This window comes from Anastrepha ludens, chromosome 5, assembly GCF_028408465.1.
Source record: "Anastrepha ludens isolate Willacy chromosome 5, idAnaLude1.1, whole genome shotgun sequence".
NCBI classification, from domain to species: Eukaryota; Metazoa; Arthropoda; class Insecta; order Diptera; family Tephritidae; genus Anastrepha; species Anastrepha ludens.
In genome coordinates, this window is record NC_071501.1 from 12,919,731 (window position 1) to 12,944,870 (window position 25,140).

Consider the following 25,140-nt stretch of genomic DNA (forward strand, 5'->3'; position numbering starts at 1 on the left):
GGGGGGGCTAGGGTTTTTAGGGTAAAAAAAAACGATTTTGGTTTATTTGAGAAAATGAATGTACATAATCTCAAGAATGTTGTGTCCAAATTTTAAGTCAATCGGTGCAAAACTCACAAAGTTAGAGCATTATAACCGTTGGCCGCTCCGACTCGGCTACCTGCTATGGTCAAACTTTAAATCGATTTTCTGGAAAACGACGTTTTTCAAGTCGGTGGACACTTTTTCTCTGAATCTACTTGACCGATCTTCCTGAAATTTTGCACACACTTTCTCTACATAATTACCGAGGTAACCCTGGGAGATTTTTTTTTCAATTTTTATTTATTTTACAATAAACAATATTATGCGATTTATCGTCTAAAAATCGCACTTCTACTTCAAATGTTAAAAAAAATTTTAAAAAAATTGAATTTTTTTTAATAAAAACTCGACAGGGTTACCCCGGACAATTGATTACCTAATGAAAACTCTTTGATTTTTTGATTTCAGATGATCCAATGCTGAGAAAAACTGTCCACGGCAAATTGCCTTTTTTTCGAGACGTCTGCGTAGATCTGCTGTCAACGGCTCAATTTTGTATATTTTCTTGTGAAAATTTTTGAAAATATTTTTGAAATATGAGTTTACAGTATACTAATTGGATAAATAAATTTACATGAATCATCTTTCCAAAAAACATTCATAAATAAGTGCATATTTTTAGTGGAATCAACCCTACCCCCCCTTAAACCAAACTTTTTCGAAATTTTCTTGCTGAATAAATAGAATTCCTTTGGGCATATTTGCTTGCGGCGAATGTCGCCTTTAATTTCATTAAGTGTTCTTATACACCAGCCGCTATTGCCTCAATTCAATTTATTTTTAGTTTTATTTATACAATTAGCCTTTAGCTACTCATTTTTTGATATTAATTTGGCTCTTTTCAATTAAAATATATAGTTTTTTTTAATCAATTTGAATTTACTTTTTCGTCCCTAATCTATGAATTTTGCAATTCACTTCAGCGCACTTTGCTTACTTCAAAGCGCAAATTCCACTTAACTTTTTACTACTACAACAACAAGCAAGCGAGTATAGTTGGCATTACCGCTTAACTGGCCACTTTTGTCATCAGAAAAAAGCCTTAAGTAACGACCAAGACCACAATTGCAGATAAATGCAAACAAAAGTTTCAAAAATCTTGGCTTTCCCATGTTTTGCATTAAAAAAAAGAAAAGTTTATTTATTTATTTTTCTTTGTTTATGGTTTTTGTGGGATAAAAAGTTCTGAGTTTTGAGTATTGTTGTTTTTCAATTCGTATTCTCATGCAAATTCCCCTACGCAAACAATCAACCAAGTACCACACCGACTGTCTCGCTGGGAGTGCATACGCGAAACAGCCAGAAATATATGCATACACACACACATTCATACGGCGATGATGTCGCATAAATTCTTCCGCGCCCAAAAATGTATACCCATGAACTTGCCAGCCGCCATCGGTTTTAAATTTTACAAGCATCGGGAATATAATTGTTGATTCACAAAAAGTTATTCCATTTCTGGTTATCCTTCTTTTTTTTTTGGATAAATAGTAAGGGCACAGCCAACCAATCGACCAGCCAGCCAACCAAGCAGCATTTTCCAAGAGCCAGCATCAAAGCGCCGCCAACTTTTTGTCACTGCGGGGAATTTTATTTGCTTTTCATTTCTGCTTGTTGTCGTTTGTTATTAATTTGAAATTCAACTCATGCGTCCAGTCTCTTCCCACAACGCATCCACACAACCAAAAGCACTTAACATTTTGCTGGGCACTCTGAACCAAACATTTATTTGATATATTTATTGTTGTATGCTGACATAGCGTTTTTTTATATTCATGTATTTTTTCATATATATTTTAATGTAGTAATACTTTTACGTACTCATATTGATGGGTGAAGCATGAAACTGGTGAATTGGGAATGTTATGATAACTTAAAGTTTCCTTTGTTGTCTTTACCTTTTCGTAGAGATCTTAGGAATTAAAACTTAGTGCTACTCAAAGCACGTTTTTTAGACATTTTTCATGAAAATCTAAATTGTATTTAGTAACATTTTTTTGCACATCCTTTGCGGATTTCGGTAAGACCTAGGATATCAACTTAGATAAATCCTTCGCCACAGTATTTCCTTCCAAAGTGGAATGGGTAATGGGATTATTGTTAAGGAAAATGATATAAACATCTATACAGATGGCACAGAACTAGACAACAGAGTAGGTGGAATGGTTTACTCCGATAAACTCGGAGTTAGGCAATCTTTTCGCCTACCTGATCATTGCAGTTTATTTCAGGCGGAAGTCACTGCCATAAATGAGGGACTACGGTAATAAAAACGAGACTATTATCCACAAATGAAGTCCTCATATACTCGGATAGTCAAGCGAGCAATAAAAACGCTAGAATCTTAGACACGCTCGTCAAAAACAATCATAGAATGATTTAAACTTCTAAATGACGTATCAAAATACTACAAAATATACCTTATTTGGGTGCTAGGCCACAGGAATATAGCAGGGAACTGCAGATAAACTTGCTCGAACCGATAGAAAGCTCGAGTGGATAAAAAGCTGACATCCATGCCTATAGTCACTTGGAGGCAAAACCTCTCAACGTGCAAACTAAGAAGACAGACATGGCCAAAATGGAACAGCGGTCGATCAAAAAGCTTGTTACGAAGTAACAAAGAAACTGTAAGAAAAATGATAGGGGTATTAACTGGTCATTGTCAGATAGACAGCCACCCTAGAAGGTTAGGACTCCCGTACTTCGATTTCTGTAGAAGCTGTCTCCATACAGAAGAAGAGGAAACAGTCAGACACCTTTTAAGTGAGTGTGAAAGCTTAGCGACAAGGAGGCTCCGCACTCTTCACATGGTAATTTTAATTGATGTAGCGGACATAGCGTATCTAAAACTAACGAAGCTTTGCTCGTTTATTAAAGCTACTGGATCGTTTAAAAATGAGTCCATAGGGTAAGGAAGCCACTCCTTAGACCACCAGGGGAAAGTCCAGTTGATTTTGCCAAAATTCGAATAAACAAACTTCCTTCCCAATCCGGAAAAACGCAAAACTCTCGGAACAAAGGATTCAACCCCACCAATGCTTAACTTACATACGTAAAATTTTAAGTATTGTCGTCAGGTATCTTAATTCAATTTATCAAAAGGGCACTGTTTCCTATGTTTCTTTATGTAGTGCCTAGGCATCGCACGAAAGTGCCGAAAAAAATTTCATGATAAAACCTTTTTCTGGAAAAATTTTGTTAAATTGTATTAATTTTCTTAAGACGTAGCTCAATATATGTATGTATATATGTATATAATAGGCCGGGTCGATTTGTGGGGAGGTAAAAAAACGCCCTGTGCTCTGTGAAAATCATATTCTAGGGATCAAAATAAGAAACTTTGCCGAAGGAACCATACCTCTAAAACGAATTCTGATGTCCCCCAATTTGGATCGAAGTTTTTAGTTTCTTTTCTCATATAAGGGCCAAAAATGGTGATATTTTGAAATGATTGTATGGGGAACCCCCAGGGGAGTTCCAAGGGGTGTACCACTGGCATGAGTGGATCGGCCGACCAAAGTTAGTGGGGGTCGGTCATACATTTAGACTCAATTGGAGCACTCTAAATGGGTCAAAGTGGGATTTTTCGTTCGACCCAAATTGGGGGACATCAGAATTCGTTTTAGAGGTATGGTTCCTTCGGCAAAGTTTCTTATTTTGATCCCTAGAATACGATTTTCACAGAGCAATGACCGATTTTTAAATCGACCCGCCCTAATATATAAGTATATTTTATGCCACGATTAAATTAATTTTAGCTTATTATAAACAAAAATATAATTCATTTTTTAACAAATATGAAACAAAGCTCCAGACCTTGTAAAAAATTCTTAAAAATTCATAAAATTTTCATCAAAATATACATTAATACCCGTTCTGCCACTCCCTTCTGCAGCCATCCCTTCTACGGTTAGCAAACGGGTTACTCCAACCCCCAAGCGAGCTTGGCAGGCTGAGGAGGCTGCAGATGGACTAAACTGATGTTACCTGTCATGTCCGACCGACTGTTGCAAATCCTCCTATCGCTAAGCGGAAGGGACTGTAGGAGGCTGGTTCAACTGATGACGAGCCACTTTCTGTGGGTGAAGCTCATGGAAAAGGTGGGCATCTCAGGCTGTGTATTCTGACCAGCTTGTGAAGAGAAGGATGAGACGGCGGACTATTTTCTCTGCATCTGCCCCGCCTTCGCTCGAATCAGGTTTGTGGTCTTTGGCACGGATATGTTAAGAAGCGACCACCTTGGCTCCTCGGCACCACAAGATCTACCCAGATTTCTTCGGAGGTCGAGTAGATTTAAAGAAAACTAAAAGGGGATCCGAGTGTAGTGCAATGGACTTACTTGTTCTGAGAGCTATATTTGCTAGTTATCCCGATAAAAAAATAGCCTATTCAATTTTAAAAAAGGCTTAAGGGGATTTAAAAATCTAATCATGATTGCCCAGCCTGGCTTAATGGTCAAGAGAGGCTTGACATGTGTTTGATGAGATTGAAAGGAATTATCTACTGTATAGTACCCTTATAGAGTGAAGTACTAAATTTGGACTTCTATTTTCAAAATGTGGCCAAATTGAAGCAGACGGTCATCACCCGGTATGATTTATGTGGGTACCCGCTGACGTAGGCCTTACCACAGGGTAGTCAAAAGTACAACGGCTAAAATTAATACATTGAACAGCGCCTCAACATGCTAAAATCATTTACGATGCGCTACCATAATCTGGATCAGGCACCCGGTTGCAATGTAACTCCACATCGTGGCAAAAACATCTAACCACCACGGCACTCCCCGAGGAGACGTATTCACGAGCAAGGTTGAAGCGAACTTCGAGAACTCCTATTCGCCATAACACCAGATTTAAGTATCAGCCTAAGGTCAGCCTTCCTAGCCAAAACTATTCCCAGTTGAGTTTGCATAAAGTTCTGGGCTGGCGGCCTGGGAAAAATACTCGACAAACAACCCTAAATAACACTGACTACTAAAATGAACCCCCAAGATATCTCCGCCATCTAAGTACTTCACGAACATGTTGCGCTAACATTTCGACGTTTCGTGGAGTGGAGACTACACCACTCACATCATATCGTTCATCAGTCTAACTTATATGCACAACCCGCAAAGATTCATAATGTCTGAGTACATCGAGTATTTGAGGAGGGCATGCAACAAGTCATCCCTAGGTGCCCGCAAACACACTTCCCACGATGTAGAAAGAGAATAAGACCAATGTCCAGAAAGTAGAAAACCCAGACTCCCCAGGAATCCCAAATCCACTTCCGCCACATACCTGATGCTGACCCCATTCAAATGGACAATCGGTGGACGATCGGGCGACAATCTGCCCATAAGTAGCATTCTCACCCGCTCAATAGCTACACAGGACCGGCCCTCCGCCGAAATGAGAAAGTCATCCGCATGCGCACAATATTTACAGAGAGTCTGAGCTCCCAAAGCAGGCAATCCTTTATCATGTTTAAAATAAATGGACCACAAATGAAGCCATGTGGACAGCCTCGATCCACCTCAATCTTCACACTTCCGTGTATACCAACTATGAATACTTTTCTGCTCGAAAAACAACTCCGCCACAGAGTAATTTCCGGCCAGCCAAGCTCCTTTTGTCGTTCGATCTCAACGTAAATAATCAAATGCGCCTTTGAAGACAATTAGCATACCAACGACACATCTATTGGCAATTCCTCTAAATCTAACGCTGTGCATATATAGATCCACGCAACTTTAATTCTTCGTCTTTTCCTTAACCATGCCGCCTATGTGACCTAACACATCGACTTAGATCCTGAAGACCGTCAACCGGAACGCTTTCCAGGACATTTCCAAGAAGAAAGATCGTTTCTGATCTTGACAAGGGACTTCAACGGCTGAAGTTTCCACTCGCGTGGGAAATATTTCTCTCATTTGCACTTATGGCCCCTAATATATATATATATATTTCCCCACCGAAAACAAATATTTTAAAAAATATATTTTATTCGAAAAAAAAAAACAAAATAAAATTATAGAAATAATAGAAATAGTCGAAGATATCTCACTATAAAAAATTATGCTAAAATTTTCAACAATCAATAAATCCCAAAATTATTGAATTTATGTTCGAAATTTTGCCAGTTTACTTCATATTATACCCAAGCTTACAAATAGACCAGATTTTCAGGAATTGGCGACAATTTCCAAATTAATTGGTTCACTCACAATGGACTCGCTCAGATACTGGACTCGATTAGATAATTTATTTCGTCTTTTGAAACAAAAAACCTTTTTAATATTAAAAAAGTTGAAGTGCTTGGTGTGTATAATAATTTTGGATTGTCTTTCAAACTGCTCTTCAAGTCCTAGCGAGGCTGTAGGTCTTAAATATTAAGATGAATTAAATTTTCAGCCTTACACCAACTGATTAGTTTCGCTAAAAGACTAAAAGTATACACCGAATTAAAAGTTCTCCAGCTCAAATATGTCCCAACTACTGCAGCCACATATTTACATACATATTTATTATGGTAGGTATATTAATATGTCTGATATTTCATTTAAAAAACTTTAGTCCCTTCTCCCAAACTTAGTGCCAAGTATTGTGTCAGCAAACTTTTTCATTTTCATGGTTGCACAAGAAAAAAAAACTACTAATTCACCAATGTTGATCTTTTCTTTGTAAATACTGTAATCATAAACTCGGCAAAAAGTTAGAAGGATTTTAAGTTTGTTGCACCAGAAAATCCAAAAGTATTTTAGCTTATCACTTCACGTCAACAAGACGCTTTTAAGCCACTGGGAATGCAAGTGAACAAAGACATAAATATAAATTCACATACAAGCAAACATACATACATACACAAAATATGGAACAACAACGCAAACGTTTGTTGACAACTACCCTAACGCCAATACACACACACACACACTCAAAGCAACAGCAACAATGACAAAGTTGTAGAAATTAAAATTTTTATGCAGCCAAAGCTGATGGGCTTAAAGTCCCCAAACAGAAACTGAAAACTGAAGCACACCTTTCGAGAACAGCAGGGTTTAATAATAATTTTATCCTCTGCAATAATCCAACTTCACTCCACACGTCCCTTTGCACAGTCAACAACACGTCAGTCTTAAGTCCGATGAGATTGGTATGTGTGTGTGTGTGTGTGGATGTGTGCGTGTGTAAAAGTGAATAAGTAAAATAAACGAATGAAAATCTTTGTGATTATGACTCGTACTTTTGTCCGCGTTAAGTCGGGAATTGTTTTAAGCTTTTTATCTGTCTGAGTCTCTTTCCTCGTATCTTTTACAAAACAATTGCAATTTTTGTGTGTGAAGTGGACAGAATTTTAAAATTCATGCGCGCATAGATGAAAAAGCGCAAGTCGCTGCAATGCAACAGAATGGATATCTAATTTATCCATATGAATTCATGTAGCGAAGTATATCATCGGTAAATTAAAAATTTGATTTCCATCAATGGCAGTAAAGAGTGCTTAATCTTACACAGAATAAAAAGAAGTTATGGGTAGTAATATTGAAAAAAATAAGAGTAAAAAATAAAAGTGCCCTTTACTCACACTTCTAGTAACGGCTTTGCGTAGTGAGTAGTTATTATATTATCATACTGTAAACTAGTCAGAGAGCCAAAGAAATACAATATCAACGAAAAATTTATTATTAACTATTATTATTATTATTTATTTACTTATTAAATATAATTAAAATTACTATCAAGATTACCCTAATGTAATCGCATTTGCTACCAGGACTATCGGCTTAGTCAAATGATAGTAAATATATATATATTTTTTTGTTTGTAGCTGCAGTTTGCGTTTCGCATTGCAAAAGTTGTACATTGGTTGCAGATTCTTAGTCCCATAGTTGGTCACAAATAAATAAGAAATAGACAAAGGAATTGCTTAGCCTTTCAACAGAGGATATCTCGAAGGTCGTGGCTTGTGTCGCCGGTATTTTGCTATTTGCCAGGCTTTCCCTGAGACTAGGAGTTTTCCCCCATGAATTTTGTAGAGATTGTAGCGATAAGGAAAAGGTAGCAAGAGTTCAGTACTTCGTTTGCAATTGTCTAGCCTTAGCTAAAACCAGAGCAGGTTTTCTAGGTAAATATTTTTTTTCACTTCTCTTACGGAACTGTCTGGCGTGGGAATAGGAGCAATTCTGCACTTCATAAGGCCACAAAATGGTTAAACGAACAAAAATAAATGAGGTTACCGGGTACAGTAATGAGGTAATGAGGTTACAGTGGTATCACAACGGACTTATGAGGTCTAAGTGAGTTGGTCATACAAACCGACTACCACCATAACCTAATCTATGTAATCTTACCCTTAAACGTACAAACCATCGGTTCATCGAAGTAGTGGTCGTGGTTGGGCAGTGAGAGGGCGAAGCGCTAGATATTTACTTCTTTGTATTCGTGTTGAATGAGATAAAAATTGCTGCCCAACAGAAACGTTAATGTCGATTTGGGAACAAGGCTGTTGACAGTGAAGTACATTTTTTATCTGGATAGAGCTTTTGATTTTTCTAAAGACACTATTTTAAGCCGAGTGTAATGAGTTAAACGGTATGCAAAGTGGATAGTGGATGAGTTGTTGTTTTTACTATTGTAGCAGTTTAAAAAATGCTCAGTAGAATGAAGGCCTAGCAGTCAGTTTCCTCAATGTATGGTAGCTAATTATTAAAATAATTAATATAAAATTATAATACAGTGTACTCCCAACGGGAACCTCGCATAAGCGGACACCTCCCATAAATGGACACTTTTTTCGGTACATACCACATTTTTTTTAATTTTTTTCTCTTCAGCGGGCAAGCCTCCCATAACACTTAAAGACTCCCATAACATATTATTAATTTTTTTACACTTTTCTCAAATTTAAGCGGTCACCTTCCATAAGCGGACACATTTTTCAGTATCTTAGGTGTCTGCTTAAGAGAAAGTACCTACACTGTAAATAAAGCCACCAAAGGGAAATTTTTACCAAATAAGCGATTCCATGTCAAGTGATACAAGTATTTTGGATATGGTATTATTTTTTTCACAAAATTAGTTTACTTTCATGTCTAAGTAAAATTAGTTGAGGCTTGAGTATGGAAGGAAAGTAAACTGAAAAAAAAGTATTAAAAAAATATATATAATTTTTACATTTATTCAGCGTTGACAATTTTTGATATGGAGTGTCTTAAATTCAAACATCTTTGGTTCTTTTTAACATTAAAAAAAATTGTTTTTTAAGATAAAATATATTTTGGAATAAATTAAATAATATTCTTTTAATTTTTGGAAATTTTTTGTCGGTAATTTTTCCAAATTAAGAAAAAAATCTGAAAATACACCCCCCATTTTCTGATTTTTTTTTTTTCTTAATTTGGTTTATTTTCAGATTTATTTCTTAATTTTAAATTTAGAGCTGAGATTCTGCTCAATAATAACTCAGAGTTTCATAATGGGATTCCATTAACTTTTCTAATAAAAAATAAAATAAAACTTACTGCGAAATGGAAATTGTAATTGAATTTGATAAAATTCAATTATAGTTTTTAAAGCGAATTTTTCATCTGTCCACAATTACGCCATCTTATTGTGTTTTCTTAGAAACAGACAGCCCAAATTGTAATTTATCTGACCTCTTTGACCTCTTTGCAGACCTGTTCTCTCTACGTTCCACCTCTCGCATTTAAAGAAGGGCACATCATCATACTCAGTATCTCCATATATGCAGTTTGATTGGCTCACTTTTCCCATTCGCCACAAATACTTGCGAAAGGACCCATCTCCAGAAAAAAACTGTGTGAGGTAATAGTTAACCTTACCGTGCTTTCTTTCTACCCACTTTTTTAGATCAGGTATTAGTCTCGTGGTCCATCTACCATACCGTTCAGAGTTCTATCTTGCCTGCCAAAGTGTGAGCGTTTTAACTCTAATATCGGAGAAGCGTGGTACTGGCATTCTTCGTTTGCGCTCTTGTGCTAGAACATGGTTCCACTGATAACTAACACCGCTGCTTCAGATACTGTTCTGTATGACAAAGCCATTCTGAGAGTGCAGATGCGTTGCACAATTTGCAGAGTTTTCCGCCGACATTGCACCCTTAGCAAATCTACCCATATTTCGCATCCGTATAAGAGAATCGAGTTCGTCGTGTCCATTAAAATTTTTCGCTTGCTCTGCGTTGGACCTCCAAGGTTTGCCATGAGCTTACTTAACATGCCGCTTACTTTGGCAGCTCTTGTGGCAGCATGGTTTATATGCGCCCAGTAGGTTAGCCTTGTGTCTAATTGCACTCCTAGGTACTTGACCACTCTTTTTGTCGATAAAGTGGCATCGAGTAGTTGTATGTCTACTTCTAATGGGATACGTCTGTTCGTTAGAAGGGTTAGCTCTGTTTTCTCTGTGGCCAGCTTTAACCCATGGTCTTCTAGCTATGTCTGAACTCGTATAATCACCTGATTTAACTTCCTTTTAGCTTCATCAGTGTTTCGGGCGATTATTACAGCTGCAATGTCATCTGCGTATCCCACTAATATTTCCGCTGTGAAATATAGAAGTTTAATTGCAGACGAATACTGTTAAAGATAAAAGCAATTTATGTATATCTAAATTCATTGTAGTTTACGGCAAACAACCACAGAGTCATTGTCGTAAGTTTTTATTATATTAATATTATTTTATTGTAATCCTAGTTAGTATGAAATCAGGAGAAAATAAAGGGCATGTCTATCTACAATAAAACTGTTAGGAAAGGCCGATTAAAATTGAATTTAAAAAACTTTATACGCCAAAAACTTTATACCAAAATTTTCAACCTTAAATAAATCTCAAAATTTGTTTAATTCCTCGAAAAATTCAAGACTATTTGCAATTTTCTTGGATTACCTGACATGGCTTACAAACATGGACTACAGTCACGGTAAAATCTTCGCTGGCATATTGGAGCTTCCCGGACAGATGGACTATGCACTCTCGCCTACATTTGCCATTAAAGCGTTCACGACCCTCCTACCCTCGAGCGAAGAGTGGCAGCAAGGCGATGTAAGACAGGGCGAGTCCATCCATATATACACAGATGGCTCAAAGCACGAGGGCAGGGTGGGCGAAGGTGTGTATTTCGAGCACATGGAGATCTTCCTTCAATTTTCTTCTTTCCGACTACTGCAGTGTCTTCCAGGCTGAACTGTTGGTAATAATGAAAGCCGTACAGCTGATACAGTGTGATGCGATACCCGGAAATGACGTCTAGGTTTTCACTGATAGCCTCACAAAGCAGTCGACAACCTGCAAGGTAGTCATGAATTGCCGCACATCTCTTAACAAGATGACTGTGACATTTCTCCTAAAAGTAACATGGGCTCCTGGCCATTGTGATATTGAGAGTAATTGTAGAGCTGAGAAACTAGCAAGAGTTGACACGAAATTGGCCAGTGAGTACATAGACAATGATATTGGCATACCTTTACAGGCAGGTAAGCTACTTATCTTTGAGGAAATTGAAAGAGCAACGAATGAAAGATGGCGCAATGAAACCACCTGTAGAATCGCACGACAGTTGTGGGCGACTTTCAATGCGAAACGCACAGAATCTCTGCTAAGCTTAAATAAGCACAGTCATAATACACTGATATCAGTTATAATGGGGCACTGCCTAATAGCCAAGCCCGCCCAGAGGATGGGCGCGCAAAAACATGAGTTTTGCAGAGGAATGAGACGATCTCGCATCTGCCATTGCTCCGCTCTATCCAAACGTTGATTTACCATTTTAAGGAGACAACTCATTAATGAATTAGAAGAAGTCAGTACTGTGGAAACCAGAAATCTTTTAAAAATTTTGAAAAGTACTCACTGGTTTTAGGTGAGATAAGGACTAATTCCCCACGCGGCATCACAATGGGCTATGAGCCTAAGTGGACAACCGCTTCAACTTAGCCTAACCTTGGCATTGAGTTGCCCAAATGGCAAATGAGAAAATATCAGCGGTTTTTTCTATGCAAATAACTCACATAATATACAATTTTTTATTTTATTTATTTTTTTATGACTAAAACTTCAAAGTACACAACATCCAACCGAGCAGTAACTTGAATAAGTCACCACACAGTAATGCGCCGAATAGCCTTAAATATGCACAAACACATAAAAAGCGAGTCTGGAATTAGATACTTAAGAAGTTATTTGTATTTTACGTTCCCCATTTTCCCCCTACGCATAAGTACGTAGAGCCCGAATGCGCCTGTCGCCGCATTGATAATAAAATTCTCGCAAATTATGCTTAGAGCCGTCTGCTTGCAGGTTTATATGTATGTACAGATTTATGTGTGCATAAATTCCGTATGTTCCATTTAATATTTGTCGGTTCGCATTTCTGTATTTAATTAAATCCCTTGTTGACAAATACCAAAGGCTACGTTAGCTTTTCTTAGACTTGCCGCTCTACAGCTCTGCTCTTTAACATTCTTACATACAAACATACACACATACATAAATAAGTTGGCAGCATAATCGCAATTTACTGTGGTCTAATGCAGTTCGCCTATTTAATTTATCAAGTTCCATTCTTTAGCTCTGTGTCAGTCTGGGTTTAGCTTAAAGGCATTTACCAGCCAAGCTTTCACAAGTATTTTTTTCGATGGCAGTGGACCACTTTTGCGGTCATTAATTAGTAATTAAAATGTAAGTAAAGTGGGCAGCAAGAATTAATTCCTTTGAAAATATTAAAAGTGAGGTAAATTTAGAGTTAGCCGTGTAAGGTTTTGCAGAGTTGTCACTGGTATAAATGTAATTTCTACTTTTTATAACACAAAGTCGCAAAGTATGTACAGATGTAAGCTAATAACTATGCAACGGAAGCACTGATATTCACACAGGTTTTTGTATTTAGAAGCTAATGTCTATGGGAAAGTTCTTTCAGACTTAAATTTCATAAAGTTATAAAAGAGGCGGGTCTATAAACTGAAATGTGTTAAAAAATCATAAAATTAGTATTCGAGCTGCAATAAATCCAAAATTACTCAACCGATTGGAGTACAAGTTATGTGCGATAAAACTTTGAAATATTTACTATCAGGCTGCATTAACCAAATTTGTTAATTCTCTCATATTAATCTCTCTCATAAAATTTTAAAAACGAAATTCGCGCTTTTAGAAAAATTTCAATTTTTTGCATGTTCGCTAGGTCGGGTCGATTTGTGGGGAGGCAAAAAAATCGCCCATTGCTCTGTGAAAATCATATTCTAGGGATCAAAATAAGAAACTTTGCCGAGGGAACCATACCTCTAAAACGAATTCTGATGTCCCCCAATTTGAGTCGAACTTTTTAGTTTCTTTTCTCATGTAAAGGCCAAAAATGGTAATATTTTGAAATGATTGTATGGGGAATCCCCAGGGGAGTTCCAGGGGGTGTGCCACTGGCATGGGTGGATCGGCCGTCCAAAGTTAGTGGGGCTCGGTCATACATTTGGACTCAATTGGAGCACTCTAAATGGGTCAAAGTGGGATTTTTCGTTCGACCCAAATTGGGGGACATCAGAATTCGTTTTAGAGGTATGGTTCCTTCGGCAAAGTTTCTTATTTTGATCCCTAGAATACGATTTTCACAGAGCAATGAGCGATTTTTAAATCGACCCGCCCTAATGTTCACTGTAGGTGAAACTCCACTACCCGCTCTAAGCGGGCATAAGCAAGCAAAGCGAGGATGAAAAATGTATGCTTTATGATTCCAAAATCTGTTACCTCTGAGGCTGCTATCTGAATTCCTAAATCAGTGAGTAGTTCACTACTCTTTCGTCCATGCTTTGCAGCCAAGCGCAGTTCAATTTGGTTTAATAGTTACAGTTTGTAATACAGGGTCCGGTACTCGAAGTATAAGCAACTTCAGGCCGCTCGCGCAGCTGCTGAACTGACATTAGATGTCTGTTAGTTGGCAAAATTACAGACCAGAGTATTGTTACCAAGCGCGCGGAAGCATTATTCCGAGAGTAAACGCGAAAAAGAAAATCAGTAATGAATTTCAAACGTAAAAGTGTTTGGCTGGAGAATCACACCCAGCGATTGTTCGTGAGCTCGAGCACCTTAAAGTAACTAAAGATTTGGTTTATCGCACCATTGTTCGTTACAATGATACTTATAGCATCGCCAAACGTCATGGAGTGGGTCACCAAAAGACTTCAACGTCACGAGCGAAATCCTCGACGACGTGCCAATCAAATGGCGACACAACTGAAGATATCTAACCGTAGCATCAGCCGCATACTGAAAAATGATCCCAAAGTCAGTCAAGCCATACAAGATCCAAAAGGCAAATGATCTCACAACAAAGCAGCAACAAGTCAGGCTTTAGAGAGCGAAGGAGTGGCTTCGCTTGGCCCAACGCGGTCAATTTCCAAACATTGTGTTTTCTGACGAGAAAATTTTTCAAGTTGAGCAATTCGTAAACTCCCAAAAGGATAGAGTTTATTTGACCGACCGTTCATACGAGAATTTGAATCTTAATTGGCCACCAGGAGGCAGCACCCGCCACAGGTAATGGTGTGGGCCGCTGTAACCGCAGATGGGCGCTCTCCAATCGTTTTCATCGAACCTGGCAAATGCGAAATATTATCGAAATATTAAATCTTATGAAAGATTTTATTCTTGGCCACCTTTATTGTATGCTATTGGCGGAACAAATTTTTATTTTTAAAAAGTTGTCAGTTTATTGATTTAAATATTTTTCGAGATTAGCTCAGATTAGGCACACAAGAACTCCGCTAAGTCTAAAGGCTTATAAAATCTTTATCTACAATAGAGAACTGCATAAAATGCGTAAAGTAGAGACGAGGAAAATAGTTGGTTTTCTGACAGGTCCCTATTGTGTAAATTACTATCTCTCAAAAACTCGCACTGGGAATGAGACCGAGTGTAGACTCTGTCTGGAGGAAGGTGAAGTCGCAAAGCATATCTGGGGCAACTGTATTGCTTTGGCAGAGACAAATCCGCACATCTGTCATCGAGATTAAACGGATCCGAATGAAATTAAGAATGGTCCAGTTGCAGAAATGTCTCCGCAAGACTTTCAACTAATTCCCAACCTCAGGTAGGGAACCTCTAAGTTAAATCAAACCTGACGTAGTACATTCAAGGTAATAGTGCCAGTCAATAAGTCTAGGTGACCACACACTGAAGTCTAAGCTATACATTAAATACTTTGGAGTAATTATTAGCCACAGGCTGAGCTTTAAGCAGCACCTAACATATGCCAGTGATAAAGCAGCAAAGGCTCTAACTGCATTAACCCAGATTTTGATGAATAATAGATGTCCTAAGCAGCCTTCTAGGAAGCTACTAAGGAGTGTGGTATCATCTATCTTGTATATGCTGTACTGGCCTGGGTCGAAGCGACGAACTGCAGCTCCTACATGAAAGACATTAAATCGCTTTACCGCTTATGCGCCTTCTGGGTATGCTGCGCATTTCGCGCAATATCTGAGGGTGCTGTATTACTCCTCGCGGGAGGACTGCTTTCGAATTCGCTGAGATAAAAAAAAACAACGCGCGGATCCGGCACAGCTGACCAACCGAAAGACTGAACGGAAGCGAAGCATTCGAACGGAGCAGGAGGAATGGAAGAACTCTATGAGCGGACGATGGACGTATCGATTGATTCCGAATATCCTCAAATGGATAAGTGGTAAACATGGACAGAAAGACTTATACCTGACCCAAATACTTAGTGGGCATGGATGCTTTAAATCTTATCTGTATAGATTTAAGCATGAAGAAGGCCCGCACTGCACTTTTTGTGCCAATCTAGTAAGAAAATAATTGAGTATAAGGGTTGTAAAGCCAATAAGGGTTAGTAACATGGCAAAGATTATGCTTGACTCAGAAGAGAATTGATCCACTGTCAATAATATGGCAAGAATAATAATTACCAAACTGCGTTGCGCTGAACAACAGCTTCATGAAGACGCAATGGGCCGCTCCCCCTCTCATGAAGTAATACTTAATGGTTCTCCCGCGGGAAGGAAACGGGACTGGAATGGATTTTTAGTGGATCAGACGAAAGGCAAGGCTCACACCTTTCGGCCTTAAATGATTTTTGCCACCTCCATGAAACGAAAAAAAACCAAAAAAAAACTAGGTTAGATTAGGCTACCTGGACTAATCAACAATGAACTTAAATAAACCGGAACTGATCCGTAGTGTTGAAAAGAGGGAGTTCATGGAGGCGTAGGCTCCAGGTCCCACTCGCGATGCACAGATTCGCAAGTTCAAACTGTCCCGTAGTTTGCACGTTTTAATTTTTTTTTTTTTTTTGCTGTGATGATTTTTTAGCTGCATGAGATCTATCGATATCGATAAATAAAGGGTGGTTAAGTTTTAAGGGCCGGTGTTGATTTTGAGTAAAATAAAATTTTTTTTTGTCAAATTATTGTCATTTCTTTTCTTTATGAGAATATTGGTACGGCTCAATTACGAATCCAATAAAATATCGGCCAAATGACCGCCGCCGCTTCGGTGGCACACCTCTTTCCGATGGACCAAATTTTCGATGACGCTGGGGCATAATTGAGGTTCTATCTCATCCTTTAGCTCTTGAATTGTTGCTTTCTTATCGACGTACAACTTTTCTTTCAAATAATCTCAAAGCAAGAAGTCCAACGGTGTCAAATGACATGATCTTGGCGGCCAATTGACATCGCCGCGACGTGAGATTATCGACCATCAAATTTTTCGTGCAAAATAGCCATTGTTCGTTAGCTGTGTGACAAGTGGCACCGTCCTGTTAAAACCACATATCGTCCACATCCATATCTTCCAATTCGGTCCATAAAAAGTTCGTTATCATCTCACGATAGCGAACACTATTCACATTAACTGCCTGACCGGCCTCATTTTGGAAAAAATACGGCCCAATGATGCCGCCGGCTCATAAACCCCACCAAACAGTCACTCTTTGTGGGTGCATTGGTTTTCCGGCAAACACTCTTGGATTATCATTCGCCCAAATGCGGCAATTCTGCTTATTGACGAATCCACTGAGGTGAAAATGTGCCTCATCACTGAAGATGATTTTCTTCGAAAATTGGACGCCCGTTTTCATAATAAGAATTAATAACTTTAACTCGTTGCTTGATTGTATATCTTTCCATGGTTAAAATTGAATTAGTCTGTAATTGAAAAATGTCAAATAAAATGCAGAAAAAAAGTTGACGTTTATGTGTGGTTTACATTCAACATCGGCCCTTAAAATGTAACCACCCTTTATATAAATAGTTTAACAGCTGATAATGGCAAACTGTATTGACATTTCTGTTCGGTAAAGTTGGGCAAGTCAGCACGAATCGTTTAACGTCAGAAAAATGCTTCAAAATTGTAAAAAACTTACTTTGAATAAATAAATTTGTTCGCGAATTTCATCGAGCGAAGTGCTGAGAAAGGCGCCGAAATGTCAATTCGTCGCCGTTCTCAAATTTAGTTTAACTTTATTGGCGTTTGTCCTACGACTACGTGGAAAATTTTAGTTAAGAATCTTGGCTTGATTGAATTGATTTGGATTGGTTTGAAGTGAGTTGAATTGAAGCCAAATGACCATCGTTTGCGTCTCATTTTTTGCTGATTTGGCTGATTATTCAGTTGAATTTGAAGAAATAGTCAAAAATTGGACTAATCGAATGGGTCATGCAATTCTTAGCCGCGTCGGACATACGCCGGATATCGAATTCAAAAAGTTCCATGAAATTATATACCAGATTTTAATAAAAAAAATTCATTGCAAAAATAATTATCTTTTGTATTATCACTTTAAGTTCTCAAGCTCTTAAAAAACACCCTATATAATCGCCAACAATTTCTTTATGAAGCGTCTACGTCCCTAATAAATATACTTTCTTGTACATGCATATTCGGTCGTTACTCACTTGTTTTTATTGCTCTTCCTCGTTTCTCTCTCATTCCAGAATTGGCACGCAATTGTCAACTCATCGCTTGCCTCACTGCTCTTGCTCGGCGTCTCGACCACAATTGCGATTGCGTTGGTTGTAAATTCCGAGTTGGTGCCGAAGAAGATGTTGCACATCAACAAAATGTCAACAACAGCAGCGACAAGTGCACGCGCAACGGCAATAAAAAACGAGCAACAACAACGCCACGAGATGAATAAACATCGTAACTCCACAAGTGGCAATGACAATAGCAATGCCGCGACCGGCACAACCGCCACCTCCGCAACAACCATCGATGCGAGCAGTTTGAGTGTCACCACAAGCATAACACAAATCAGCAGCAATAACAGCGGTGGTGGTGGTGGCGGAGGCGTAGGCGTAGGCGGCGGCAATATTGGCAGCAATGACAATAGCATTGCAAGCGACTGCAGCGCCACCAACAATAGACGCTTTGGCGGTGGTGTACCGAGTGCTACAGCAGCACGTTCCGTGGCTCTGGTACAAGAGCTCTACTTTCCGGTAAGTCTGCGCGCCGTTATCGGCATAAGTTGGTTGCCGCCACTGCTCTACGCCATCGCTGTACCGCTCATATGCAGCATTATTGGCAAATGGCCGCGCAATTGGTGGCTGGAAGTGATGAGCAATACAACAGCGAGCACAACATCAACAACAACACACTTCATGTCCGACGCCGTGTTGGGTATGCCACATGGCTTGTCCACACTTGGTAGCGGATACAGTAACGGAAATGATTACTTAGTGGCGCATCTGGCGGCGCACTCACCGCCAGCCTCATCCGCGTTAAGTTTGAGGGTTGAGACGAATAACAGTAACACAAGCAATACGAGCGCGTTCAATGCATTGGCGGGCACAACAACGACGGGTAACATATTGCGCGCTGAAGCAGTAACAACTTTAGATGCCACTGCCACTGCGGAAGCAGCAGCAGCCGTTGCCAGCGGAATATTAACAACTACAAACTCTGCAGCTGCCACCACCGATTCTCATCATTACTCTTCAACAATAACGTCTTCCGACATCCTCTCCACATCCACTGCCACTTCAACAACCTTTTCTGTTGCCGGCTGGCATAATAACTTCCAATCGGCAACCACCACCGCCGCCGCTACCGCTGCTGCCTACCGTAGTGACTTTGATGCGCATATGGACGCAGTTGACCTGGAGTCAAATCTCACAGGCAACGGTAGCGTGCCATCACTCAGTTTCATTATATTTATTTGCGTCGATTTACTCTTCGTTTTGCTCTTTTGTGCGCTATTCTTCATTTTAATCAAGAAACTTTTATGGCTGTGGCATAAAAATCGAAATATTCACGCGCATCCGCAGGATAAATTCAATGTGGCGATGCGTAGACGGTAAGTCAGTTTCAATGCTCTTCAAGCGTAGGCCACATGTAGTGCTAGCTTATATTTATTTTTTAAGCCATTGTTGTTTTTGTAGTTGAACGATTGCCAGTTTTGTCCGCAAATTTTCGATATCATTCAGCCTGTTGACTTGCCGAATGGCATAAATTCGCTTCAAGTTACGGTAACTTGCCATGAATTCAGAGAACTTCATAAAGCCTATTGCGGGTGGGTTTATAATTTCTTAAGATATTTTTCGTTGTTATTTTTGATTTCGTCATCGACCATAGGTATTTGAAGATCTTTGTGTATGTTCGAGTTCTTCACGTATTTACCAAGACACTGCCAAATGGGTTGGTACGTGACTACCATTCGGAGTCGTTTGGAGTACGTTGGTTCGAATCTCCATGAAACACCAAAATGAAGAAAAAGTTCTTTCTTATAGCGATCGTTCCTCGGCAGTCAATGGCAAACCTCCAAGTGTATTTCTGCCATGAAAAAACTCCTCATAAAAAACCATCTACCGTTCTCAGTCGGCTTAAAACTGTAGGTCCCTCTATTTAAAAAAAAAACATCAAGACGCGCCTCACAAATAAGAAGATAAGCGGGGCCAAATACCTAAAAAAAGTGTTTTTGTGGAAGAGGAGGTTTAAATCCCTAATGAATCATCAAAGTAGCAAAGGTATGCCCGGAGACTAAAAAACTCCCCCTCGCTTGGAACCGTCACCCACGCTACTGCTTTCGGATTACTGCATAGTGGCGTTTCATCCTCCTCATTACAAGGGTCTATGCCTATGTATATGCCTTCGTCCATGTCCGCTTTTTATCCGGAGCATTCTTTCCTCGAAACCACTGATAATTGTCCGCGTTTCCTAGCTGCTTAGCATCTTGTCGATTACATTTTCAGTGGTTATATAAAAGGCTGCATTCTCCAGCGTTCGACGTTTTTGTTCTCAACGCATGCATTGGAAAAAGCTGTGTTCAGCGTCATCTTCGGCGGCATCCACATATGCATGTGGGGTGGTCGCTTTCCCTTATTTTGAGCAGGTGTGATGACTGCTGCCATATCGTCTGCGTATCCAATTAGAAAGGTACTATCGGGCGTTTCTATGTGGAATATCTCGTCATAACTAATGTTCCACAAGTCGGTTCCGAGAACTGATTCTTGTGCTTTGATAAACGAGTTTGTGGTCTCGTAAATAATTCTTGTTTATGCGCTGCAAGTATGCCGGGATTTTGAACCTTAGCTCTTACGCTAATGAAAGCGTCCTCACATCTAAAGTGGCAAGGCAGACTATACTTCTGGATTGTATACTGCCCAATTGTGCTGCTTCTACACTATTTATTACAGTTTCGATTGCCCCTATTGTAGACTTTCCGCGTCCAAGGCAGTGTTGTCTTGCTGATAGTCCTCCGGCGTTCTCTATGGCTGCGGCCAGTCGAAGCTTGATCAGTCTTTCAAGGAGCTTGCCTACGGTGTCGAGTATGAATAATGGCCGAAATGCTGATAGGAGGTTGGGGTTGGCTTCTCCCTTGCTCATTAGCAACTGCTTTTTCTAGATTACTGGAAAAATTTCCTCTATTAGACAGGCATTGTACATGTCTAGTAAGACTTGTGGTCGCATTTTTGCGATCTCCTTGGCAATTTCTGTGGGTACTCCATCTGGTCTTGGTGCCTTATTGTTTTTGAGTTTGCTCGCAGTGGACTGGAGTTCCGCACGGGTGAATAATCATGGAGACACTAATTTTGTTTAAGTGGTATCACAGATTACAGTGGACTGTAAAGTAACCAATTAAAGTAACCAAGTCTTAAGTCTACTTTGCTGAGTGGAAGTAAATTATCAGAAATTCATCTGTTTCGAATTGCTTCGCTTATCGCTGACGAATGCAATTATGCCAGTTTTCAACGAACTTCTTTTCCTCCCGCCCCTTTAGAAGTTCGTTGATGTGGCTCTTTGTAGGTAGGTAGGTGAAATGGTTGAAGTGCACCTGGCACTCCTCAAGTAGCACTAAAGCGCCGTTTTGATACCATTAAGAGACCTCCAACAGGCAGATATCTACAGCCAACCAGAGCTGTGGCCCTTTGTAAGTCCACAGAAAGGCTCAGAACCAATTAGGGCCATGTTTGCCCCTATTTTAGCTATATGGTGCCCTATATCATTTCTGTCACGTCCCTCGTGTCCAGGAACCCAGCCTAAGTAATAAGTTGAGAAGGTGTTTGAGATGATTGTAGTTGATAGAAAGGCTTTCACAGCCGCCTGGCCATCTGAAAGTATATAAGTAAGGGTTCCTCTCATTTTTCTGCGGAGACATTTCCTTACACACATCTCGTTGGCATGCACTTCTGGCTGAAAAATTGTTGGGTAGAGAACTAAAGGGTGGTTAAGTTTTAAGGGCCGGTGTTTATTTTAAATAAAATACAATTTCTTTAGGAAATTATTATCATTTCTCTTTATTATGATAATATTGGTATGACTCAATTACGCATAAAACAAAATATTGGCCAAATCGGTGGCACACCTCCATCCGATGATCCAAATTTTCGATGACGCTGAGGCATAATTGAGGTTCTATGCCGTTAATGTGCCGAATTTTCTCATCCTTTAGCTCTTGAATTGTTACTGGCTTATCGACGTACACCTTTTCTTTCAAACAACCTCAAAGGAAGAAGTCCAACGGTGTCAAATCACATGATCTTGATCAAATTTTTCGCGCAAAAGAGCAATTGTTTCGTTAGCTGTGTGACAAGTGGCACCGTTCTGTTGAAACCACATATCGTCCACATCCATATCTTCCAATTCGGGCCATAAAAAGTTCGTTATCATCTCACGATAACGAACACTATTCACAGTAACTGCCTGACCGGCCTCATTTTGGAAAAAATGCGGCCCAATGATGCCGCCGGCCCATAAACCGCACCAAACAGTCACTCTTTGTGGGTGCATTGGTTTTTCGGTAATCACTCTTGGATTCTCATTCGCCCAAATGCGGCGTTATTGACGAATCCACTGAGGTGAATTTCTTCGAAAATTGGTCATTCACTGTTGCCATTTCCTGCCACCATTCTGACCATTAACGACGCTTGAACTGGTCAAGAGGACATAGTTCTTGAGTCAATTGAACCTTGTAAGCGTGTAAATGCAAATCTTTGTGCAAAATGTTCATCAACGACGAGCGTGAGAGGTGCAATTGTTGGGCACGACGACGAGTTGCGGTGGACGGCTCTTCAACCACACTATCGCGAACAGCAGCAATATTTTCTGCAGTACGAGCTGTACGAGCATGCACTGGTGTTTTCACATCTCCTACAGACCCGGTTTGCTCAAACTTTTGCACAATTTTTCCGATTGTACGCACATTTGGACGATAAAATTGACCGAAAAAATCACGAAGTGCGCGATATGCATTTTGATTTGAATGCCCGTTTTCATAATGAGCCTTAATAACTTCAACGCGTTGCTTGATTACGTATCTTTCCATGGCTCAAATTGAGTTAGTCTTATATTGAAAATTGTCAAATGAAATGCAGTAAAAAACTTGACGTTTAGGTGTGGTTCCCATTCAACATCGGTCCTTCAAATTTAACCACCCTTTATTAGAACCTGTTTTTGAATTTATGCCTATTGATTCTTTTGGTATGCTAAAAGGCTAAAAATACTCAATAATTATGAATATCAGATGTAAAGAAAAGCTACTTAGTGGCTTAGAGTTTATTCTAGAGCAAGAGTAGAGAATTACAAAATTATCCAACCTTTCTCAAGTCTTAAACGATTACTTCCGCTGAGGTGAGATATTTGCTGCAAGCCTATATTCGTTCGCTCTGAAATATTTAGCTCTGAGTGCCAGCAAAATAAGTTATTTAAATAGAAAATTCTATTTGCACCATTTCAATATTTAATCTATTTAAGTTTGCGGTAATTTTCCGTAATAAATTTTGAATCGCATCAACATACACTGCTACTTACTGGCTTGCTGACTTAGCTCCCAGTAGTCGAGTATTTTGATATGATTACTTAATTACACACCAAACTATTTCTGTTGTTATAACTAATTACCAATCAGCCTCATCTAGTGCAACATTTTCATTTCATTAATTCTCTCCACACAATACAGCAAGCAATATTTACATGGACACGTGTGTGTGTGTGTGTGTGTGTGTGTGTGTGTGTGTGTCTAAACTTAATTGTGCCAGAATATTGATTTAATCGCCTCTCCATTGCTCATATATACCTGTTATATTTACCTCTACATATGTCTGCGTTTATTTGTCTACCTATTTACGCTCCTTATTTTGGTTTCTGATTTCAGTATTGGCCTAATTTACCGCACCGGTTGCTTGTTGGTAATGAAATTATCAACGGATGCATTATTCATTGCATATGTAAATTCAACACAAAATTCATGGTGGTCCTATCCGTTTGGCATATCTTGCGTTTTATTGGTAAGTACAAATGTATATGTAAGTACGCCAGTGTGTAGACTTTAGGCCTCATACAAAATACCATGCATCTGTATGTATGTAAAGGCAGTGGTAAGCGAATTGTGTTTAGCCGAAAAATGTTGTTATCTCAGCATACAAATGCCATGAATTTGGTTTTATAGGGAGATAAATATATATGTATACTTATATATGCATGATAAATATACAGTGTTGGGAAAAAGTAAGGTACCCCTTTAGTACATTTTTTACATACATTTAGTTGGCCTTAAAGAACTTTATACTCTACAAAATTTCGTTTTTTATATGTCATTCTAACGGCAATTTTATCATATGTGAATTATTAATCAAATCTTAATTAGTAAGCAAATAAAGTTAATGTCCACTAATGAATATAGTTTTTTTTTTTTTTTTTGTTGTTTTTTTTTAAGTTAAATTTACATAAAGACCATCAGTTATACTAATACTTGAAAATTTACAGTAAAATATGGCAGGTCAAATAAAAAACTATATAATATAAGTGTAAGGCCAAAGAGCTTGGACTAAGCCGCATGAGAATGTACGCCGTCAAAGGCACTCCTCAAGGCGGAATACTTTCACCCCTTCTCTAGAATCTCGCTGTAAACAGTTGGCTTCGAAATCTCGAAAAAGCAGCCTGCAAGGTTGTAGCCTATGCAGATGATATTGCTCTCTGCGTGTCAGGCAAACACCTGAATACCCTCACTGAGCTCATGCAACGCTCAATCAATATTCTGTCAAAATGGTGCACCGAATGCAGACTAAATGCGAATCCAGCAAAGACAGATCTTGTTCTCTTCAATAGGAAACAACAATCTCCTCCACTGCAAACAATAACTTTAAAAGGGGAATCATTACTCCTATCTGATTCAGCTAAATATCTAGAAGTTATTCTAGATAGGAAGTTGAGTTGGAAATTGAACATTGAAAACAGTTGTAAAAAAGCTTTCATAGCTCTTTATACTTGTAAGAAAGCTATAGGCAAAACCTGGGGTTTTTCACCTCGGATCATTTATTGGATATATACCTGGATCTTCAAACCGATACTATCCTACGGTGTGGTTGTATGGTGGACAGCACTCGAAAAACGGTGTAGAGTAGCCACAATTGATCGAGTCCAAAGAACAGCCTGCCTCCTGATAACAGGATGCTTAAGTACAACACCTACTAAGGCTCTAAATACGTTGCTTCACTTGTTTCCTATCGATCTGGCTGGCAAAGCGATTGCAGCGAAAGCAGCGATACGCATGAAGTCTATATCGAAATGGAATAAGTATCTTGGCCATTCGGCCATACTG

The 25,140-nt window shown here is 39.1% G+C and overlaps 1 protein-coding gene across 1 annotated transcript in view; it reads left to right on the forward strand.

Moving 5' to 3' along the window:
* The window catches only part of LOC128863581 (uncharacterized), a 294,071-nt gene that overhangs the window by 205,746 nt on the left and 63,185 nt on the right, over positions 1 to 25,140 (forward strand). Inside the window, exons 15-16 of the mRNA XM_054102812.1 lie at positions 18,038 to 19,398; positions 23,695 to 23,827. Of these exons, the coding sequence (XP_053958787.1) occupies positions 18,038 to 19,398; positions 23,695 to 23,827 (1,494 nt within the window). The remainder of the gene's footprint in view (positions 1 to 18,037; positions 19,399 to 23,694; positions 23,828 to 25,140) is intronic.